Genomic DNA, 13,610 nt, shown 5'->3' on the forward strand with positions numbered 1-13,610 from the left:
TGGCTCGGGCACAGGATCTTTCTGTGTGGAGTCTCCATGTTCTCCCTGTTCCTGTGTGGGTTCTCTCTGGTACTCCAGCTTCCTCCCACCGTCCAAAGACATGCAATTTGGGGACGAGGCTGGTTGATACTCTAAATTGACTGTAGGTGTGACTGTGAGGGTGAATGGTTGTTCATCTCTGCATGTTGGCCCTGCGATGGACTGGCGACCTGTCCAGGGTGAACCCCGCCTCTCGCCTGTAGATGCTGGGATAGGCTCCAACCCCCCCCCCCCCGCGACCCTTACTAGTAAGGAATAAGTGGAAGACGATGATGGATCTAATAAAGGATTTTATGTCAAATATAGCAGGTAATGCTTCAGGGTTAGCCAGGAAGCTAGTTTTCCTCTACACAGTTCTATTGGACCCCCCCACTGACACCAGGACCAGGACAAGCACCCAAGGTTAAAAAAAGAAGAAGAAATTTGGAGTTGACCACTTTTTGGCTTTTCCTATGTGGTTTCCACTTTTGCTAAGCTTGCAGACATGAAGATATTGCCAGTGTTAATGGTTGTTCAAAGAACTCCTGTCAGTGTGCTGAGGACAGCTCCTCGCACGCCGCGTCTCCAGCCCTCTTCATCTGTGCCTTTGAGAATGAATGCTCATGTATTTTTGAGTGAATCTGTGTGCATTTCTGAATATGCAATGTGTGTACATTTGTGTGTGTGTGTGTGTGTGTGTGTGTGTGTGTGTGTGTGTGTGTGTGTGTGTAAGGGGGTGGGTTCAGTCAGTTTGACAGTCATTTGTGATCTCTTTACATGACGGCCGCATCAAAGATTAAAAGTGAAGAAAAGAAATAGGAAGCACTAATGGAGGCAGGTGGTGTACTTGTGGCTTGGTAAAGTTGCAGCTCCTGTCACTAATGCTGCTAGTGGCTGACCACACACACACACACACACACACACACACACACACACACATTTCCTGATGCTTACATTTTTGTGAGGACCACGTCATGCTTTCCCTTTCACAACTAAATACCTGACCCTAATTCTAATCCAGATCCTAAAACCAAGTTTTGCCCTTCCCATCAAAGTTGAGAGGTCTGAATACATGATCCTAACAAAAATGTCCTCATTATGCTGGTAATAAAAAAAATTGTTCTGGTCCCCGCTATGTAACAAACACAAGAACACACACACACACACACACGCACACACACACAGCTGCCCTTAGGAGGACATTGCATTGAGTTCCATTCATAGTCAATGTTCAAACCTTAATAAGGACATCACAACTGATGTTCCGTCATGTTAGGACTGGTCTTTGGTCCCTATGAGGCCCCAAGGTCCTTAAAGGGTTTATGTTTTATTCCAGAAAAATGTTTCCAATAGGTGACAACGCGCATCCTGTCCACACCCACGCAGGCCGTGGTGAGCGCCAGTCGGTCAGCTGCAGACAGATGGTGGAACAGAGAACCAAAACTCAGTCTGAAGTTTGAAGTGCATCTGTCAGCAGCTGAAATCGCATCTATTTCTGGTGTGACTTCAACCCTGAATAAAAACGTATGAATATTTTATGCAATTCTGTTTTATCTAACGATTTAGGTTATTTATTCATTTCTGGGTTTCGTTTACTGACACAAACATGATCATGTGTGGTTAAATATTCATGTGAAAGCGGTGCTGGCCCATTTTTTTTGAAATTTTAGATAAAATGTTGTTAGAAAGAAAAATTGGTTTCAGTGACAAAAAAAAAAAGTAGGAACACGTCAGCACTGTCCAATTGGTCCACACCCAGCAGAGGAAACCACTCAGAGGCAAAAACGTCCAGACAGTATCAGGCTGTGCAGACAGGAAGAGAGGACAGCGCCTGCAACATCGTCACTGTCTGTCCTTGATATCATCCCAGGGGGCGCCGGAGAGTTGAAGGTGAAGCAAAGATGCTGTGTGAGGTGAGTTGATTTAAAAAAAAAACAACAACTTTGGAGACGCAACTCAGTCAAATGTTAACACCATGGAGGTATTGTAAGACCCGAGTGCCGGAAGAAAGACAGTTTTACATGGTGGCTTCACGGCGTCCGTCATGCCACTGCAGCTCAAAACCACATTCTTCCATAGATTCCCGGAATGAAAGAAACAGCTGTGAAAGGATGGATACATTTTGAGCCTCCAACCTCTGGGGAATGGTTCGTCTAACGATCCTAATTTGATTTCTTTGGTCTGATGACATTTTAAGAGAGAGAAACTAGAGGACAGAAGGCTTTGCCGTGGGACATCTTGTGCGTTTCCTTCTCACCCAGGAAACCTTTTGTGCTTCATGCACAACAGCACTTTTTAAAGGAATGAACTCGAGACACAGCCAGTTCATTCAGTCAGTGTCACTTTCATTATTAACACCTCTTACAATGAAAACCGCTCATCCAAGCCACTTCACTTGGCACTGCCCATCCTCCAGCGCCACACTTGCCAGGTTCGCCTTCATTCAACCTGATGAACGCTTGCTGAGCTATTGGAGTCACACACACACACACACACTTGTATGCTGAAGGTTAGACCACACCAGGCCCATCATGGTTGAGGACATGGTATGAGTTCAAAGGTCAGGACGTCGTGCCATCCGCTGTGTCGTCTTTTCTACAGGCGCGGTCTCATAGCGGCGTACACGCTAACAGTGACAGCAGCTCTCGCTTCTCGAGCACAAAGACATTCACCATCAGGAGAGCACAGGTGTGAATGATGGACCCGTCTCAAGCCCATGTTCAGTGTCATTTTTCTCCCATTTGAATTAATAATGAATGCAAATTGTTGCAGGTAAAAACTTGGTAATTGGAAGTCAGGTAGGTGTTTATTTACATTCGGAGCAGAGCTGAGAGATCTGACCACAGGTGGTTACAGGCGACACGTGGAGATGAGCGGGTTTTCCTGGCAGTTAGTTGTCACATTTCTGTCAAATTACAATAAATCAGATTGATTGTAAAAGTTTATTTTGATCAAATTAAACAAGTTGATAATACATCATCATATACCGACGGTAGAGTTTCACATCTGCAAAAATGACATTAAAAAACTGTGAGGCTGGATGGTCCGGGGATTCTTCCTCCCCCTCCCAGAATATCATTATGTGTCCTATAAATATTTGGTACAAAAAGAAAGAATTACAATATAAAGAAAAATATATGGACATTTTTGTTTGAAGCCTTCAGAGCACAACGGTCACAAAACACAACTGGAACAAACTGCTGCTTTTACTTGGAACGGCCAAAACACACGAGACAAACTCCTGACATCACATCAGGACGACAACAAGTCTGAATCACTTCAAAGTTTCACTCCTCACTTAGAAAATCATGTTTTGATCACAAAGCGCCGAGGCTGACTGCTGCGATTTTGACCTTTTACTTCAGTAATTAGTGTAACATCAAAGCAAATGACAGCTCGGCTGCCCTCCACTGTTGGTTAATTACAGCATGGAACAACAAAACCTCCTGCCTCGCCAGGAGACACAACGGCGCCTGAATAAAAGTCATGTTTCTTCATTAGACAAAGAGAGAAACTGGATCATAAAACATGCAGGTACATGGGAGAAAACAGGTCAAAGCAATCCTTTTAAAATGAGTTACTGATCGTTGATGACCGGTTGAGATGTTGGTTGGGGGGGGGGGGCTGTCACTGTGGGAATGTGAGAACCGAGGACAGCTCCGGTGCTCTTGTGACACCACATTCTGAGGTGGTCTGGACCGCACCGGGGGCCCACCTACTCAACTGTCCTAATTCAGTGGAAGGATTTACACATTTAAACAACGATGGTGCCACGCTGTCACATGATATCTGAAAATATCACGCCAACATATTATGAGTTAATAAAAAACGTGGGTGGCAGGTGGGCTGGAACGCCTCTGGCACCAGTAAACTGATGTTGTGTACTTAAAAGCTGTTTGACAACAACCATTTAACCACAAAAGAAGGAGAACATACGACATAGAGAACCTGAAGAAGAACCCCGTGGTGATCTTTCCCTCTTTGACTTTGACCGCTGTGTTCAAGGTCTTTCTGCCAAAACCTCCAGCACCCCCCAACACACTCTCTACAGCTCACACTACGCTCTGCACTTCCTGTATTGTGTATGTGTGTGTATATTTGTGCCTTGTTTCCAGAAGCAAGACTCGACCAAAACAGTTAATCTAAAGAATATGAAGCTAGTATTTTAAATTAGAAGTGGCTAAAATGCTCTGCGTGGTTTGCATTACGGGGGGGGGGGGGGGGGGGGTATATGGAGTTCAGTATTTGGTTTTCCTCACGTTGGAATATTTGGTTTTCCTCACGTTGGAATGGTCCTTAGAATTGTTGACTAAAAGTGACAGCTCTCCTTCATGTAAACATGAAGCATATTCGAAATAGTGAATCTGAAAAAAAAAAATTTAATTTTTTAAGTTTAACTTTTTCATTAAAATTCCAGTCAAATTTACTCAGTTCAATGACATTTTCTGACACAATATACACTTAATCAGGATGCTAAAAATCTAGAAATGAACATTTATATCTTCAGTTTGTGTGCAGCACAAAAATATCCTGTTAACATAAAGAAACCAGTGCATTAAGTCACATGAGTTTTTACTCTGTGTCCCGAAGAAGGCGATTTCCAATGAGGATTCGTCCTCACCATGGTCACTTTGTACAAGACAGCAAAAAGACAAAAAGCGTCATGTAGGAGTTGTTAGCACCTCCAGTCTGAGCCGGCCACAGCTCAGCTCCGGGGGCAGCAGAAGGGCACTTAGTCAAAAAGAAAAGAGAGAACTTCCCCCCAACCCCGGTGAATGTGTCCGGAGTGTTTGAGTGACCTAACTCCGTCCATCTTGGCTGGAGCTGCACATAAGGAGCTCCAAGACACACTCCAAACATGGGAGAGATTATTTGGTAACCCTTGAAACAGTAAAAAAAAAAAAAAGAAGAACCCATCCATTCAGGCCTTAAGGGGAGGACCTGCCCATCTCTAGGTTCCACCCCCCATCTTTTAGTTCCAATCACACAAACAGATACTTAGGACTTGAGTCCCCTTTAGAAAATGACTTGGTACGCCCCATGTGTGGATCCAGGTGGAGCATTAGGAAATATCCTTGACTGTCCTGTTCACCGGAAGCAACAACTGCATCCTGTGAGGTGTTGTCACCACTCCCCTCGTCCTTGTGTTTTGTCGAGCGTGTGTATGTGTGTGTTGTTAGGAGAAGTCACTGTCCTCGCCCCCGTACAGGTCGGCTAGTTTCCTGAACCTGGGCCCCCAGTCACTCAGGTAGTGGTAGTCCTGCTCAGCTTCAGACGATGCCGAGCCCAGCGAGCTCAGCGACTCGGCCACCGACCCCGCACCCTCGTAGGCGTAGGTGGCCAGTGAGTCGTACGGGGGTGCTGTTGGGTTACAGTCGTTGTCCAGGACTCTCTGGTTGATGAACTCTCGAACATCCCCGTTATCCTGCAATGCCATGCTGACCGGCGGCAGGATGAGGCTTGGGGCAACAGGGGCGGATCGGCAGTGTGGCGGGAAAAGCAACGTGTCAGTGGGCATGATGTCCCGCCTCTGTTTGGCGGACTCCTCCAAGGCAGCCGCAGCATCCGGGTGACGCAGCGCTCCGATGTCGAAGGCCTGGGTGTCCTCCTCGCCTCCGCCCTCGTCGTTGTAGCTCACCACGTTGTCCCTGACATCCTCCTTGGAGATGATCAGGGGCTCCTGCTTCCTTTGGTGTTTCAAGGCGGTGAACAAAACCACGATCACTGTAGAACACAGAAACATCCAGAATCAGACGACTGTACATGAATCAGGGATGAAAGACGAATGTCCTGAACTGGGCTGCTGAGATCTGAAGACATGGACCACTGGTGTCTACTGGGACAAGAGAGACAGACTGCACTATAAAGCTTTATTCTATAAAGCTTTTGTAGAGTAAAAGTGCTGCTGCTGCTCCAGGTATTTGTGAAGCATCATGTCTAAGAAGCTAGCGTCTTCATCCTGGGAGCGGCTGATTGCCCGTCTGTTGGCAGCTTTCTGGAGAACCACTCATCCAAACTACTCCACACTCCACACTGATTGCATATGGCTATCAACCAATGTACGTTAACATGCAAATTAGCTGACGCCTGGTTATGTAGAACACTGTGATGTTGAGAGACTAACCCAGTCTCTACATGGCTCTGGGTATAAAAGGGATTCTTTGGCTGTGCGTGGCAGCAGCACTGCTGTGATAAGCCATTTCCAATTAGCAGAGCTTACGAAGCAGCACATTGTTGAATCGCTGTCTAAATACTTCCACACTTGAGTTGATCATGGGTGAGGGGTTTAGGTGGAGGAGCCACTTATGGCTAAACACAGAAACTTGTCTTTTACTCTTAAAGTGCTTTCACACGAAGCACACCTTTGTATAGTAAAGCCGCTCAGTACACCTCTGAGGTCACAGCACCTGTATGAGACGGTTACGGCTCATTTGCTGACACGTAGTGACACTTTATAGTAAATGTAGCATCAAAATTTTGGTTGTGGGCGAGATAGAAGGACAGCAAGAGTCAAAAGAGGAAAGAAAAAGATGGACAAGTCAAGTGAGGATGACTGTGATTGAGATGGACGCGTGGACGTCTATTGCTGCGTTCTGTGCAGGAAGCAGCCTGTGACTTCAGAGGCTTCAGCCATAAATAATCATGCAGAGTTTGATTGGCTGAGCTCATGCAGGCCAGTTTGAATTTAGATCAAGTAGAGCAACACGAAAGAGCAGAGGCAGAGTTCAGGTCAGCGAACTGAGGTAACCGCCAAAACACTGGAGACCAGCTGGGATGTGAATGGGAGAGAGTGAAGGCCAATGATGTACAGGAGAGAGAGAGAGCGATGGAACGAGTTCTCTCTAATGAACCCGACTGAGAACCGGCTTCTCTTCCTGCCTTTATCTGAGTCTATGTGAGTCTTCTTGAAGAGCGGAAGCCCCGAGGGTGCCTGCCAATGTTCAATGTTCATAGTGGATGTATTTTGGGTTCATTTACGTCCTCCTTGCAGTTACACACACACGCGCGTGCACACGCACGCACACACACACACAAGGACTCATCAACTATGGATGAGGATAATGGGTCTGTCTGCACTCTCTGCTTTGAGTCTCTGCTGTGCTGTGAGGTCCAGTTGAGTTCAAATTTGTTTAGTGCATGAGAGCGTGCATGCGTGTGTGTGTGTGTGTGTGTGTGTGTGTGTGTGTGTGTCCATTCCAGAGGGTCTTAGCTGTAAGACTTTTTTGGACATTTGTACATTTCAAATAATTTCCATCTGACACCTTAACGCAGTATATAAATACTATAATACTATAGCTATGTCTTCTTCACTTACAGAGATATTGTGGTATGTGTCTTGCTAGCTATATATATATATATACACACACACACACACACACACACACACATATATATATATATATATATATATATATATATATATATATATATATATATATATATATATATATATTAGATAGTACTGTATGTTAAGTTACTGTGTGACTCCAACATCGACTGTTGTAGCTGCTGCATCCGATTTGTGCTCCAACATGCGCGGTCGTGGCATTTGTCTTTTCCAGGAAATTATTGTGGTTTCTCTTTAAGTGACTCATGAATGACTCGAATCTGAACTTGTTTAGAGGTCTTGATCAATAAAAGCAGAGCAGCGGTTGGTATAGTGTAGTCTCAGTGACCTGCTCAGTGTGTGTGTGTGTGTGTGTGTGTGTGTGTGTGTTTGTGTGAGTGTATACGTAGGCTGGTGATGGCTCTCTGTGCTCATACTACATCACAGCAGCGTGTGTGTGTGTCTGTTCCCCACATCTGCAATGACTGCTCTCCCGAGTATAAATATGTATTCATATTCCCAGCAGCCCACTGGAGTGTGACCGTTGCATGAAGACGAGGATAAGTGGGGATGTGGTGGCAGATGAGATGCTCTCATTTCCATGTGAGGCTGACTGGAGCCAACACTGGTTTCCGTGATGGCCACTCGTGTTTACGCTGCGCCACAAATTAAAGAGCTGCACCGTTTCACCAAGGCTGCACACTCTTCATGTCCTGTCAAAATCGTTTTTGTCTCGTTAAGTTTTTATGCAAAATAAATATTTATGTTACCATTTTTACAAAGGCATCTCTTTTTATTTTCATTGCATTATTTTTCAAATGACTTTAAGAAGTACAAATTTTGGCTTTATTTGAAGTTTTTTGTCAAATTTATACTGAAATGTGTCTTTTTCATTTATTTATACATCCTGCACAATTCTTTTACACTGTTAAGTTAGTATTGGGTGCATAATTTATAGTTATTGAGTTGTTCAATCCTTCAAATGTGGTTTGGCATCTATTCTTCAAAATTTTCCACATATTTTCACAACACAACACTGATAATGTAAACAGCAACGGGAGTTTACATGCTACGAGCTTATAGACCAGGAAATTCGTCTGTCCGCTCTCCCATAGTACGTTCTGTCATGAAAAATGCCAAAGAAGTGACACAGGATCATTTAAGATGGATGACCTAGTTCACTTTTTACATCTGCTGTCAACATCTGTCTGTGTTGCAAATGTAGTCAGAAAAACAAGCGCTCAAATTGTCGGGATGAGCTTTCTTGCAGCTTTTCATTCTTTCTGTGTCTTATGTTCTCTTCGGTTCTCAGGGCTGAGGCTCCTATGATGGATTTGGATACACACACACACACACACACACACACACACACACACACACACACACACACACACACTTACTAAGAAGTATAATGGCACAGAGGAGGATGGCGATGAGAGCTCCAGTGCTTAGACCAGGAGAGCTGCTAAGAGCTTCAGCGTTACACAACTCCATGTTGCCTTCACGGTCGCAGGTGCACACGCGCACTGTGAGGGTCCCGGTGCTGCTCTGCATGGGGTAGTCTCCATCTGTGATCACCACAGGAACCAGGTAGACACTCTGGTGGAGGCGGCTGTAGCTGGCTCGACGTGTCAGGATGCCGGCAGTGTTATCTAAGTAGGAGAAAGCTCCATTAGACGATTGAAGGCCAACGCACACACTTTATCACCCAGCAGGAGAGAAATTCACTCACCCCTCACTGAGGAGACTCAGCATGACAACTTATCTGTTCTCGTACTTTGGAAAATCTACTGAGGAAAAAGATTCACTACATTTCTTTTTTGCAATTTACTCAATCCAATAGCTTTAAAAATCGACAGCCAGCTCCTTAAAATGATACACAGCCACATTTATAAGTGAGCAAAACACTCCACAAAAGATGAAGAGAGTGTCACCTTTACTCCAACATTCTATCTGCACAGAAATACGATTCTATTTTGATCAATATGCCGGCGGCCATTCTAACACTCTCAGTCACACATCCATTGGCCTCAAGCATTTTTACACTTGTCTGTTTAACACACAAAACTATACTTTTTCACACTGAAGTTTTAGATCACACACAGTTTGGTGAAGCTCAACTGTGTTCTTGACAGAGCACTTGCTGCTGCGCTGACACGATTTCACTGTCCTACCGGTCTGAACAGTCCAAACAATCCTAACGGTTTGAACAGTCCCAACAGTTGAAACAGTTACAGCAGCCTTAACAGTCCCAACAGTTCTGACAATCCTAACAGTCTAAACAGTCCTCACAGTCCCAAGGGCTCCCAAAGCTCCAAACAGTCTCAATGGTTTTGACAGTCCTAGCAGTCTTAACATCCTTGAGAGTCCTTACAGTCCTGAGGGCTCCCAAGACTCCAAACTGTCCTCATGGTCTAAACAGTCCTAACATTCCAAACAGTCCCAACAGTCTAAGCTCCTGGGGGAACCTCAACAATGAGTGGACCTGTAGGCGAGCACCCGTTTAAATTCTCTACTGTGACCTACTATTTTTGTCTTGATTCTGTGACATCGATGATGAAGAAGAGGCCAGCAAATTTACAAGATACTGTAAAGACACATTTGAATCAGGCAGTGTTGTCTACCTCCATTGTCTCGCACAGTAAAGTTGCTGCGGTGTGTCCCCTCGGGAGCCAGGCTGAAGAAGAACTTGTGTCCCGTGGATGGCTCGTCTGCATCAACAGCACTCACTGTCTGAATCCGCTGTGAGAGACACCAGCACACAGTCAGTCAGTGAGATACATGTTCCATTCACAGCACTCATGCTGTTCAGAGAGGATTGGAACGCTGCCCCTGGAGCAGCGTGATATGATCAGCATCAATATCTCAGTCCACGCCACAACCAGTGAATATAGAACTGGAGCAGTGAAGCTACAACAACCCCTCAATGAAGCAAAGTATTGCACACTCTTTACTTACTCCTTTGTAGACTTTAGCAATGCTATGAATCATGCTTGTGTTTCTTGTCATCACTGTTTCATATGATCATGCACCGTCTGTGTTATTTCCATTTTTAATCATCTGATTTCTAGCAATGTTTTTATATTTAGCTGAACTGTGACTTAAAACGCTGCTGGAGTTTGCAGGAGTGTGACAGCAGTGGGCTCGATCGGATCCAAACAATGAGCTGGATGGATGATAACGAGCGAGGATTAATAATGCAACAGCTGAGGGTGGACGGCTCTGTTGTCGTTTAGCTCCTATTTACTCGACGTTTGTCCCTTGCTGCAGGCTGTGAGCCATTGAAGACAACTGAAGACGGCAGCTGCACACTGTGATTTTGAAGGTAACCTTTCAAGCTTCCAGGAAAGGGCTGAGAACATCAGCTGAGAACACAAAATTTTAGACGAGAAAAACGAAATTTGTGTAAACACGACAGATGAGGTTCCTTTATGTCATTTCTAATCGTTATTCAAACTGTTATTTGGCTCTCACGAGGAACATTGGAAGCGGTGGAAAACTGAGGTACTTACATTGGTTGTTCTTTATACTTCACTTTGTAGCTAAAATCTTCTGTCGAGTGAGGAAGAGCCGAAGCTCATCATAATCATCAGCTGTCATGAATCTGTCCCATCACTGAAACAGTACTCGTGAATCCGCATCGCTGCACTCTGGATACTGTTACTGCAACTGAAGTGTTTTGTAGCTTTCCTGCTCTACTTTACTTTTGTTGTGATTTGGTGTTATACAAATAAAATGAACGTGAATTGACTTAATGTTCCTGGTGTTTAAATTTAGTACTTAGATATCAGGCACAACACCTAAAAACTGTTACCAAAACACCACAATATTTTTCAAACAAGCCAACCTGCTAGCAATGTTGGATGAGAAGACAGGGCGGAGCTACCTGCTACCTCTCATTCTCACCTACATTCAATCCTACATTTGTTCTAATATCTGGTCTGTTTATCCTTATAGATTTATACATAATAATATAGCTATAGAACAATGAGATGTGACAGAGGTAAGCATGAATGAATATGAAGTACAACAGCACTTCGTTATTCCTGTCATCTTTTTTGATATTGAAGTTTTTAGCTTCAGTCTCATTTAATTGAATGGGAGACGCTTGCTGGGGGATTATAGGATTTAGAAAGATCTGTGCCAATAACACACGTGTTCACACACACGGAACCAATCCAGAGGCTGTAGGAAGCAGCAGAGGACATCAGCCAGCAAATACTGATGAACACTGACGGACCCATGAACAGCCACAGATGTGAGGATGGCATTGTTAGCAAGATGATGCTGGGCGTGCACATGGGTGACATCAGAGTTGCACCTAACTGTGTTTCATTGTCTTCTCTTTATCCTGTTATACGTGCAAATGTGTGTATTTACAGACACAGATTTGCTTTTTTATCCTATTAATTGTTGCATGATGGTAGATGCGTGATATACAAACTTGTACGTGTGTGTGCGCACGCCTGATACGTGTGAAAGCTTCTGTTAGCTTCCATGACAAATTTGTTTGTCAGCCACCACAAAAAGAAGGGACCGAGCACACAGCCAATCAGCTGCAGACTTGGACAAGTGTGTGTGTGTGTGTGTGTCAGCCTGTGCATGTTAATCACATTAGTTGAATCACAAACATGATGTGATGAATCATATGAAGGAGATTTACAAGACTACAGTTACATGAAGCATTCTAATGCTGACCTATGACTGTCGGTATGTATGTTATGTCCTTCAGCAAAAATTCCTCCTGCTGCTTAAGATCACCTGACTTCAGCTGCATGTTGCAGTGCCACTGACTGAGAGCTCTGTTGTCCGGCTCATGCTGAGAAAGTCAGCATTTCCTTGCTTCCTATTAAGGAGGAGGTGAATGTTCTGCCCTTTTGGTCATCCGCTGCCTCATGTCGCTATAAAGTGTGAAATATGAAGCTCTTGCAGATCAGCTACTGATGACAGCTTTCAAGTGTGTTATTGTCACATTCGAAACACACACAATTGAGCAAAGCATCATTCAGAATTGGAGAACACTGAACCGAAGACTTTCACTGATTTCTGTCATATGAGCTTTGTAACAGGGACACTGTCATACTTTAAGTAGACTTGTTTACCTTCAACGGCAGCAGCAGAGTATACTGAATATTTATAGAGCTAGAGGTTATTTTTGGAACTCTTAAGAAGATATAAGGGTTTCTTGTATGGGATGATTAAGTTCACTCAAACTTAATATGCTTTAGTTCTCTACAGTGCCTTGCTGTCAGTCAGACCTGTCCCCAGAGAGCCCTACTCGCTCAGGTGAAGACATAATTAGCAGCATCTTCACTTGTCCTCAGCTGCTGTAGCCAAATACTTCACTTGGCTTTGAACCTTGTGTGAGTTTTGTTTTTTGACATTAGGAAAACAGATGACAGATAACAGGCTTGAAGCTCTGATGGCTGGGTTCAGGTTCAAGCTCCAGGCCCAGGTTCAAAATGCTGTCTTCTTAAAGAGGAGTCCGTGTAACATTCAGGTCACATTAATTTTAATAGCTACAACAACACAGTATAATTAAATATAACTTATTGGGCCCTTGGGATATTTTGTTGGGCTGCAATCGCAGTGAAATGATGGTGATAATGCTTAAAAAGCAGGTTAACTTTTGACTTTGAAATAAAACAAATTTAGCGATTGCTGCTTCTGGCAAGTGGGCAGTTGTAGTGCTGAATTTATTTTGATGTTTAATGGTAGGCCTTTTTTTTTGAGTCATGCCCGTTAGCTTAGCTGTCTACACTCACAGGAGCCCAGATCTCTGACAACATCTTATATGTAACCACTACAGAGACATGAAGCCCAGTGGTTAGCATGATTTATCCATATACAGTCTGAAACCCAGATCCCAGGTGCTGCTGGAGGAGGTTACAGACCTGAAGAGGCTCAAGCGGCCACCCGTAGCTCCACCTGCTCACGTCCCTGTTTGTCCATCAGTCTCTTCCCTCTTTCTCTCACTTCATCTCTGTCCCTCTCTTCCCTCTGTACATCTGTCTTACTCCATAATCTGTCTTTGTCTCTGCCCTGCCCTTACTGCTTTCTTCCCCCCCTTCAAAGCAGAAGGCCGTCCCCATTGAGCCTGGATCTGCTCGACGTTCCTGCCTGTTAAAAGGAAGGTTTTTGTTGCTGCTGTTGCAGGATGTGCTTGCTGATGGAGAATTGCTGGGTGTAGATTAATTGAAGGAGTGTGGTACTGGACCTGCTCTACTTGTAAATAGGGCTGTAATCAACCAAAGAAATTCTTGGT

The 13,610-nt window shown here is 44.3% G+C and overlaps 1 protein-coding gene across 1 annotated transcript in view; it reads right to left on the reverse strand.

Moving 5' to 3' along the window:
* Window positions 1-2,798: 2,798 nt before the first annotated feature.
* cdh6 (cadherin 6) overlaps window positions 2,799-13,610 on the reverse strand; it is a 50,489-nt gene continuing 39,677 nt past the window's right edge. The window contains exons 10-12 of the mRNA XM_086203954.1: window positions 9,970-10,087; window positions 8,746-8,997; window positions 2,799-5,742 (exon numbers count right to left, since the gene is read on the reverse strand). Coding sequence (XP_086060080.1) covers window positions 5,195-5,742; window positions 8,746-8,997; window positions 9,970-10,087 — 918 coding nt within the window. The 3' untranslated portion in view covers window positions 2,799-5,194. The remainder of the gene's footprint in view (window positions 5,743-8,745; window positions 8,998-9,969; window positions 10,088-13,610) is intronic.

Source organism: Aulostomus chinensis, chromosome 5 (genome assembly GCF_037954235.1).
Source record: "Aulostomus chinensis isolate RoL2024-O1b breed Wild chromosome 5, RoL_Achi_v1.0, whole genome shotgun sequence".
Lineage (NCBI taxonomy): Eukaryota > Metazoa > Chordata > Actinopteri > Syngnathiformes > Aulostomidae > Aulostomus > Aulostomus chinensis.